At 34.2% G+C, this 10,021-nt stretch overlaps 1 protein-coding gene and 1 long non-coding RNA gene across 4 annotated transcripts; one reads left to right on the top strand and one right to left on the bottom strand.

Moving 5' to 3' along the window:
• Positions 1–3,167: 3,167 nt before the first annotated feature.
• Positions 3,168–8,203, top strand: LOC147834528 (uncharacterized). Of its 3 annotated transcripts, none has more exons than XM_087276835.1 (4): positions 3,168–3,562; positions 5,716–5,807; positions 7,251–7,380; positions 7,516–8,203. In XM_087276835.1, exons 2-4 carry the CDS (start codon positions 5,720–5,722, stop codon positions 7,769–7,771), a joined length of 474 nt encoding a protein of 157 aa, XP_087132961.1. In that variant the 5' UTR covers positions 3,168–3,562; positions 5,716–5,719; the 3' UTR covers positions 7,772–8,203. The 3 variants fall into 3 exon arrangements, with proteins under 3 accessions (XP_087132961.1, XP_087132962.1, XP_087132960.1); XM_087276836.1 differs by lacking the exon at positions 3,168–3,562 and having other exon boundaries at positions 5,582–5,807; positions 7,516–7,732; positions 7,851–8,203; XM_087276834.1 differs by lacking the exon at positions 3,168–3,562 and having other exon boundaries at positions 5,582–5,807.
• LOC147834527 (uncharacterized) lies at positions 6,731–9,956 on the bottom strand. Its single transcript, XR_015504460.1, has 4 exons — positions 9,703–9,956; positions 9,340–9,471; positions 9,104–9,264; positions 6,731–7,751 (listed from the first exon to the last, which is right to left on the bottom strand). It is a non-coding gene; the product is annotated as an uncharacterized LOC147834527 (long non-coding RNA).
• Positions 9,957–10,021: the final 65 nt, after the last annotated feature.

Here is a 10,021-nt window from a genome sequence, read left to right as displayed (position 1 = left end):
GTTTTGTAGTGTTTCTACACTTTCTTCACCCAGCAGACATGGCTTCTTTCATTTCTCCCTATTTCTTCACTTTGTTTTGATGGACGGTGAGCTTCTTTGAGCGTTGGTTCTGATCTCTTGTTTAGATTGAAGTTTGAAATCTTGGCTTGGCTGCAGAGAGACCCAAAGAGCGGTTCCTTTTCCTCAAGATTGTAATTGACTGATCTCTTCTAGAGGCTTGAGAAGCAATGCTTTGAATGTGGATTGGTTTACATTTGCTGTGGCCACTCAACTTTGGTGCTGGTACCCTTTTCTGCACCATTTCTCTGTCATCGGCCTTTCATTATCAATTTCCCCTTCCGTCCCCCTGCTGCTTGTCCAGATTTCAGTTGTGGATCTTTTTTCTTTCAGCCCTTGAGGAGCCTGCATCATTGCACCTTCAAAGGGCTCTGTCAGGGCCGTCTCTAAACACGCTTGTCGACTCCACATCTGGTGGAGATCCAGAAAACCTGATTGATTGATAGGGAAGAAACAGAGCTACAAATATTAAAGCAAAAGTCAAAGCTTAGCCCACTTGATTGACATCTTTGCCTTGGACTTGGTGTTTTTTTGTAAACCAGCCTCGTAGATCTTCTAGATTGGTCTGTGTAGTTCAGCAGACAGGTTTCACTGGCTGGACACAGGGTTTATGCTGTCTTTTGACGGACCTTTTCAGTTGGTCATGACTTCCTTAATGAAACCAGCCCAAAGACATGATCACTTAAATATGCATTCAGGAGAATTTCAGCCCTCTGAAATGATCTACAAGTTTACACGTTTTGTAGAGTTTCCTTGATTTTTCTTTCTCAAACTTCGCCCACAGTTTCTGACTCTCTAAAAGTCAGTCTATTGATTTGCTTAAACGGACACACTGATCACTGAACACAAAAAAAATCTGTTTTTTGCTTTAAGGATTTTGAGGTTATACGCAGTCTTTTCTCTGAGATGCGGATAGCTGTGCTTTGTCACAAAACACCGGTGCCCTGAGTTGTATGCTTTCAATTGGTTTTTGGGTTTTAAATACAAAGAAGATAGTTCGACAATAAAATGGATTCTTTTGGATGTTGTTGTTCTGTCTCTTTGTTTGTTCACATCTCGTCTATTTGTTGGGTGGTTAGAAAGTTTACAGTTTTTGACCCTATGGTTTATTTCTATAGTAGGAAAGATCAGATGAGGCTCAGCGCTGGTAAAGAGATCTTATACTAACAGGGAATATGGACTTTTGACTAGAGATCTGCGTGGGACTGAATTTTTAATTCCGCTCCCGCCAGGTTTTGTTCTGCACCCGACTGCTCCCGCTGTGTATTTAGTCTTTGTTCACCCTCTACCCGACCCGCATCATTTTCTACCCGACCCAACTGTTCCATCTAAATTTAGATCTGGTTTCCAAAATCTCACATTAAAATTGGGCACTACCAAAAGAGAAGGATAACAGATAAAAGTGTAGGTTGTGCAAGGATTGTAGGCTAAACGTCAGTTTTTTTTTTTTTTTTTTGCTCCTCTGATATGAGACATGAGTGCAACGTTATGTGCGGTAAGGTTTGTGGCTGGTGAGGCACTGACTCTTTCGAAGTCAGATTAACAAACATATCCACTAAATATATTTGACACCTACCGATTGTGTTTTATATACAGTATCATATAAGCATTACTTATATACACAAGGCAGGTACATATTGGGCCAAGGAAGAATGTAAAATGTATAAGGATTTAAATATGCCTCCTAAAAACACCCAGCTGGATGCTACAGAGTATAACAAGATGCTACAGCCTATAACAAGCGACACATTGCACCACGACGGATGTGTGCTTTCTCATTCACACACACACACACACACATACAGCTCCACTGCGGATGCGTGCTCTCTTTCTATGTTGTGCTATATTGTTAAGCCCGCTCCCGTTCAAATTACACCAGAGTTACCAACTGATACCGCGCAAGAATTCTGGTTGGGTCCCACGGTACAGCGGCAGAAATGTAGACATCTACTTTTGACCTTCCATTAAATTCACCGATTAGCCAGATTGTTAACAAAAAAATCATTAACCTGGTTTTCCAGATTTGCACAAACAATAGTTTCAGTTTTTGTCCTTATGGTTCATTTCCTTAGTAGTGAAGAGGAGATAGGGCCCTGTGCTATCCTATACAAAGAATATCGACTGTTATAAAATTGTCCTTCCATTAATTGTGAATTTAAATGAAGACAATAAAGATGAGACCTAAAAGTAAAGGCCCTGTTAGCTAAAACAAATACTATTAATCTGGTTATCCAGATTTATATTGACAATAGTTTCTAAATTTTAATAAAATAATATTATGAAATGGAGTTTCTACTGATGTCGCATGTCATTTATTCCGCTTTGCTATGTTATTCTGAAAATCATAAGAATGATGGTGGTAAATTGTATGTATATTACAGACATCACATTAGCCATAATTTTTCAATAAGGGTCACATACACTTACTGGCCACTTTATTAGGTACACCTGTCCAACTACTTTTTAATGCAAATTTGTAATCAGCCAATCACATGGCAGAAACTCTATGCATTAAGGCATGTAGGCATGGTGAAGACGATCTGCTGCAGTTCAAACCGAGCACTAGAATGGGGAAGAAAGGTGATTTAAGTGAATACGAACGTGGCATGGTTGTTGATGCCAGACAGGCTGGTCTGAGGCGGATGGGCTACAGCAGCACAAGACCACACCGGGTGCCACTGCTGTCAGCTAAGAACAGGAAACTGAGGCTACAATTCACACAGGCTCACCGAAATTGAAGAAAAGAAGATTGTAAAAACGTTGCCTAGTCTGAGTCTCTATTTCTGCTGCAACATTCGGATGGTAGGGTCAGAATTTGACGTCAACAACATGAAAGCATGGATCCATCCTGCCTTGTATCAACGGGTTAGGTTGGTGGTTGTGGTGTTATCAAAATTTCTGAATTAATAATATTTAATTGGAGATGTGCGATGCAACGGGGCTTCTTGTAATGGATAAATGCAGAAGCACATCTATATCTTTTAAAAAATATCTCCATTCAATTTTACATGTATGATTCTTGTATATAAAGGTGGAAGAATGCAACATTTTGTCTCCAGCCAATCAGAAGAACCTCATATGTGTGGCATATGTGAGTCGCAGGAATGCTGAGGTAGAGTGAGCTTGACATCAAACACCTCACCTGAAGCTCTCAGAAGTTAAATCTGTAACCTCAGACACATCTGGATCATATCTATTCCTCCGACTTTAACCCTTTACCCTTCCTTAATCCTCCCTCTACAAAATTGATGACCAGTTTCATGGAGGAGATATTGACCCTTCCACAGACTTCTGACATTTTTATTTATTACTTCTGTCTTTACCTTTGAACTTTTTTTAGGAGAGGTGACTGGCATGTTGTTATCGCTGTCAGTTTGTTAGTCAAGTCTGATACTGTAAGTATGCTGTGAAAACTTTATATATCATAAATGTTTTTGTAAAATTAATTTAAAAGCATATTTTTTCTTAGATGATTGCAAGGATTTCACATTTGTTCCTTGATTCTGTGAGTATCTAGCTGAATTATTATCTTGTTTTTTTATCTGATTTAATAGATTGTATTTACACAATTATCCTATGAAATGTTAATTCTTTATTAAATATTTTACCAAGTGTTGTTTAACAGAGCAAGGACTTGTGCACAGTGTTTCCTATTATTTTATATTAATATTTTATTTTTTAATTTATTTTGTCATATGGGTTACAAAATCATAATACATTTGAAGTACATTATCACATATTGTTTACAATGACATAGTCCATTTTTGCCAATACTTGTTTCACTTTTTTGAATCAAGTCTTTGATCAGAGATCAGGAACCTTTTTTGGGCATTTCTGAATTTTTAATTTTTTTATTTTTTGGCAAATGCATTTTTTAGAGAGACATTATGGGTATATAAGCATCACGTTGAGCAAGTCCATGTATTAAGGATGGATAATTTATAGAATGTTTTTCTTCTCGCCATCAGCACTCATGAATGTTGTTTAAACTTACGTGCGCAAAGTTACCATAGAAATGTAAGTTGCATAACCTTTGTTGGTGTCCGATTCAAGTTAATCCACAGAGCTGCACATGCACATTGAAATGTCATTTTATTTTTATTCTTATTCATTTCGTTGTGAAAATATACTATAAAAAGGTCATTTTAATTGTATTTTCAATAGGAAACAGATTTTTAGTGACAGTTTACATTTTTTATTGAAGGGAGACACATATATTTGGTCAAAGAGCCACACGTGGCTCCCGAGCCATAGGTTCCCTACCCCTGCCTTAGATTAAACGCCAATCTCTTCATACAGAGTACTTCCTTTACAATTCCTATCCATTGAGCCCTTGTTGAAGGATCAACCTGAAACCAATTTCAAGTTATGGCTTTTCTGCTACTTTCTAAAAAGTATTTGAATTAAGTATTTGTCAGTAGTTGGAATAATTTTTAGTATTTTCACAAGGTATAATGTAATAAATGATTAGTCCAATTCTTTTCCAGTTATCTTTTTTATAGAAGGGCTGCATTTTTGGGCAAGCTCAAGTATTTCCTACACTGTAAAACCCAAAAAGTTAAGGTAACTCAAACTATTTGAGGAAACCGATTGCAACAAACCATTTAAGTTTAAAAACTAATCCTAATGAGTACTGTGAACTTAATCCATTTGAGTAAACAACGCAATTTGAGCACAGTAAAACCCAATAAATGAAGAGAACTCAAACCAACTGAGTACTGTAAAACCAAACAAGTTAAGGCAACTCAAACCGCTTGAGGAAACCGATTTCAACAAACAATTTAAGTTAAAAAACTTTACTGTATGAGTACTGTGAACTTACTCCATTTAGGTTAAAGTAATGAGGCATTTAATAAACTCCTTACCTTCAATGCTGAGTTCAAAACTCTTTTCAAATGAGTAGACTTTCAGTAAATTTTAAGTTAACCACACATTTAATTTGATAAAGTTGACTGTTGGATTTTACAGTGTATTATTAATATTTTTTTGGAGAAAGTCATTTATTTTAGTTTAGCTAGAATTAAAGCAGTTTTCAATTTAATTTGAATTTTAGGTCAATTTTATTAGAATCTTTAAGAAAGTATTTTGTGATTGGCTAAAGAACAAACTATTGTTGTTCAATAGCTTGCCTAATTGAACTAACTTTATTGTACAAAAAACTTGTGTCTTGCAAAACGTCTATAGTAAAATCATCATTTAGTCATCGAAACTAAATAAATTAGTTTTTAGAATTTAGTTACATAAATTATGCTAAAAATGTGTTTACAAAATCATTAAACTGCGCTATTTGAATATTTGCTCAATTAAAAAAATACTATGTAATAATAGGGTTCATAATTTTGCCTTCAACTTTACATTATGAAAAGCAGATGGGTCCGTAATTTATGGAAGGTTTTGGTCTAAGAAAAGAAAATGTGACAAAGTAAGTAAAGCACTGAAATATAACTCCACTTTCAGACACAACCCTGACAACTGGGAGGGATTTAGTCGGGATAATATATAAGAAGCTGAAAGACATTTTGGTGCTATTTTATGATATTTGAGTGTTTTTCTCAGACCCCTGCCAGGAAAGAGCACATTTGTGGCATTGATATATATATATTTTAGACAAAATAATCCCAAATGTTTTTATGTGTATGAATTGTATTGTTTGTACAGAGGAATGAATTGCCTCCTGCTGTTATTTTTTGTGCTGGGAGCTGCTCAGAAGAGCTCAAGGAAGACTGTAGAGTGGGACTACAAAGCTGAAGGTGAAATACTGCATGCTGCTATTTTCCTGTCAGTGCATTTATTTATGCAAATTGTAGTTATGTGAAATGAAAATGATGCTTGAAATGAACTTGGAAAAGATTTTGCAGGACATTGATGGAAATATTTACCTTTCTGGGTTTTGTATAATATTCCCCATACCCAATATTTACAGATATAACATTTTGAAAGTTTTACAGGAGAATACCGTGCAGTAAAAGCTACTGTGATGCATTTTGAAATCTGATTGTTATAAATTATTTATTATTGTGAAATATAATCATTTAAGAAGTAAATTTAAAAGATTTTACAGAATATTAACTTGAAAACTGTGAAAGGAATTAGTTACTTTACTTATTAATACAATTTTCAATAAATCCCTAAAGTTGAAAACCTGTGGTAACTTGAAACTGTTATGTTAAATAAGTCTGGCACCAGATCCAAAATTGGGCATTTTCGGTGACACCTCAGAAATAGGAGATAAATATATGTCACAGGCAGTATCTTTGTGTATGATATTAGCAAAGAAAATAATATTACAAAATTGGAAGTCAGATTATGTGCCTGTCTTCGAAATTTGGGTTAGGAGCTTAAGTTACGTGTTGCCTATGGAGGAAATGCAATATGGGATGGCAAACAAACTAAACACATTTTTAAAAATCTGGAGCCCAATTATGTTTTATATCAGTAATGCTGACTTGTAACTCTTTATAAATGAGATTGGTCCGGAGTAAGTCGAATTGTGGAGCCTTTGCATTTCTCTGTAAATTATTTTTGTTTCACATTTAATTCTATTTATTTTCTTATGCTTTCTGGAGGATGTTGTATTATGTTGTGTCTGACTATTTGTGTATTTAAAAAATGGCCTTTGTAACCCCCCCTTATTTTTTATTTTTATTTTTTTTATGTTGTTTTTTTTCTGTTTAGGTTATTGATTATTTCTTATGCTAAAAACAATAAAAAGATTATATAAAAAAAAGAAACTGTCATGCTAACTTGATTTTATTTTTTTATAATTATGCACAGTTCATTTAATTAATAATTTTAACAAGTTTACTCACTTTTTAGGTAGTCAACTATTTTATTATAGTCTTATATTATATTATTGCTGTATATTATTGCTTCACACTCTGTAATATTTTCCTAAAGACTGATTTCTTTTCTCCATTTTATGTTTGACAAATAACTTTAATTTATAACAATCAGACAGCATTTTAAAAATTCTGTAAGGATATTTGTCACAGCTGAAGGTGAAACATAGCATATGTACAGCAGAAGCTACTATTTTGCTTTAATGTTATATAACTGTTGGCAAATTTTATTTGGTGAAACAAGTATAAATAAAATCATACAATTCTGAAATATTTGAATTTATTAATTGCAAATCGATTAACATCTGGCAGTTTTTTGACTGAAAATAAATATCCCCCCCCCCTATTTTTCAGCTGAGAAAGTGAACTTGAGAGGATGTGCCAATCTCACCTTAGTCTTGGATAACTGGAAATATGCCATCATGACCCAAGTCAAAGACCTTCTCCTGAATGACCACAACACCGTGTTACCAGACTATGGAAGGTATAATAAATGCAATTTCAACAAAAGCTGACTTTCTTTATGACGATAAGGAGATACACGTATAATTTTTATCTTGATTATTCTGCAGATATTATTATTATACAAAAGGACTGAACTGTATTGTTGTCTTTTCAGGATCCAGCCATTATCTGAAGCTCTAAACGACCTCTACAAGGAATTTAACTCCTTGAAAGAAAGACTAGCAGAGCTGACCACTAAGTTTGAAGGCATAGAGTTGTTTGTGGATGAAGCTCGGAGCGGCAGGAGTCACTCACCTCCTCGAGCACATCCTGAAGGAGACACAAATCCAGTGGACTCTGGAACAAGACAGGGACGCAGGAGCAGGGTGGTGGTGCGTAGAGTTAAAAAACCTGATAATACACAAGTTTAGTACTGTTGTAGTACTACTACAAGATGTATTGTACATTATAATGATGGATTTGGATAAAATTTGTTTTGTTGTCTTTTAGAACATGTATTGGTCAAGATCAAGTCAGCATCTTTAGTGGACTTCACTTTTTTTTTCCATTAAGTTTAATGGTTTTCAAATAACTTTTAAATCATTGTCCTCCATTTTTGTTTACTTTGTCTGTTTCTGTAAGAGTAAAAACCTTATAATTTACAAGTTCCATAATGGGATTTAATAATTTAGCCTACATTGTTTTATGATTAGTAGACTACTGTTTATCAAGTGCTTTAATGTTTCAATGTTTTTTTTTTATGTTCAGTTTCTGTCATTATTTCATTTAAGGTTATTTGTTCTCTATTTTCTGTTCATTTTTCTTTTTATCTTAAAGAAATAAAACATTTTCTTTTAATAATAGTTCTTACTATTGTCTGGGATGTTTTTGGAAGATCCCTCGGCTTAATTCAGAAATGCCCAAACTAGGGTTCGGCCCATGGTAACCTTTAAATTGGCCCCCTTTCCCATCTGAGAATGGTTTAGAAATTGTCGTTTCAAATTTAATGTAACCTTAAATTTAAATTTAAAAATTAAGCTTAAAGTTATCTGAATTTAAATGTTTCATTGTAAGTGGTGTAAATTAATCCGATTTTGTTGAAATGCCTTATGTCAGGCCCGTAGCCAGCCTGGTAAAAGAGGTGGTACCCTTTTTTCTCAAAAAGTGGACCTTTTTGCAGTTATACGCCTCAGTTTCTATTTAACTATGAGATTTAAATACTGCATTTTAGTGGGGGGCGGGGGGGTCAACTAGTCAGATGTCATAATAACCACACTTTAATGTACTAAAAATATTTCCTAAAAAATTGCAATAAAAAATTAAAACAAGACTTTTTTAAAATTCAAATATATTACATCATATATCATTAGAAAAAAGTAAAAAAAAAAACAACAAAAAAACTGTAGCCCACCATCATTTATTAGACAGCACATTTAACTGTCCTCATTCACAATTTGGCCATTTCAATAAAAAAATCATTAAAACATAATAATAATAATAATAATAATAATAATAATAAAAAAACAATAGCCTCTTTGGAAAAAAAAAAAGTACATTTGAATATTCTTGGATATCAACAATAGCCAAAATATACTCAAATTTATTTAATATGGTTTTAATATGGTATTATTATAACATGGTATTATTTAATATTATTGCTCAAGTTTTTTCAGAAATAAGGTCCAAGATTTAGAATTAAATTTCGCTGTAAAATGTTTTCTCTGTTTAAAAACAATACAGTAGTGAAAGAAGACTTCTCTTACATTAGATTATTGTCCCAGTCCCACTGAAGCAACAGCCAACAGAGGATTCCGTTTGGTCTTAAAGCCTTTTTCGATGGATTATTTTCATTATTTATGATGGCATAGAAGTCAAAGTAGGACAAATGAGCGGTTGGGTCTTCCGAACTCTCCTGGCTACAGACCTGAAAAGCCAGAACATGTTTATGCTTATAGTAAACATGTTTTTAATAGAATTTTGGCTGTAAAAGTGCACCTACAGATGTTTCAGGCGCAGGGCAGATTTTTTCCAGGTCATAATTTATTTTGTATATAGTAATTTTGTCTAAAAAAAGGTTTCATCTGGAATGCATGTCAGATCACCTTCTGAAGTGGTTTGAGCGATTGGATATCTGATCAGAATAATACAACAAATGAAGTAAGCAAACTGGCTTAAAAACACAGACGTGACAAGAATATATATTAAATATAAATATATTAACTATATAATAAATATATTATCTAATATTAAATTACATCAAATAATCAAAAGGACAAATGCTTGACCTTTTGGCCGTGGGTAGCAAGTAACATGCTATTAGGTTATGTGACCGCTAGATGGCGATCTTGGATAATAAGCTTACCACCACTAGGAATTGGTCAAAGCAGTGCGTTGTTGTCCTAGCCGGGCTCACTTTCTGTTCTAATGTCCCGCATCTTTCTTAATTATATACATCTGTCTCAATACTCTACTGCATCCCAGAATATTACACAGCACCAACAATGTACAAATATAGATTCTATATATTTAATATTTGTTTTGTCCACAGTCGACCGCAACACACCGTGACGTAGATTCCCGAGCCTGTGTGCTACAATGAGGTGTGCTCTATTTAGCTCTCACCATGGCAACGAGACTCAGCAGTGACGTCGCCATGTAAATATTTGCATCTGCATTCCTAT

The sequence above is a fragment of the Danio rerio genome, chromosome 12 (genome assembly GCF_052040795.2).
Source record: "Danio rerio strain M-AB ecotype USA chromosome 12, GRCz13ab, whole genome shotgun sequence".
Classification (NCBI taxonomy): domain Eukaryota; kingdom Metazoa; phylum Chordata; class Actinopteri; order Cypriniformes; family Danionidae; genus Danio; species Danio rerio.
The sequence above is the reverse complement of the archived record's forward strand: the minus strand, read 5'-3'. Positions and strand labels throughout refer to the sequence as shown.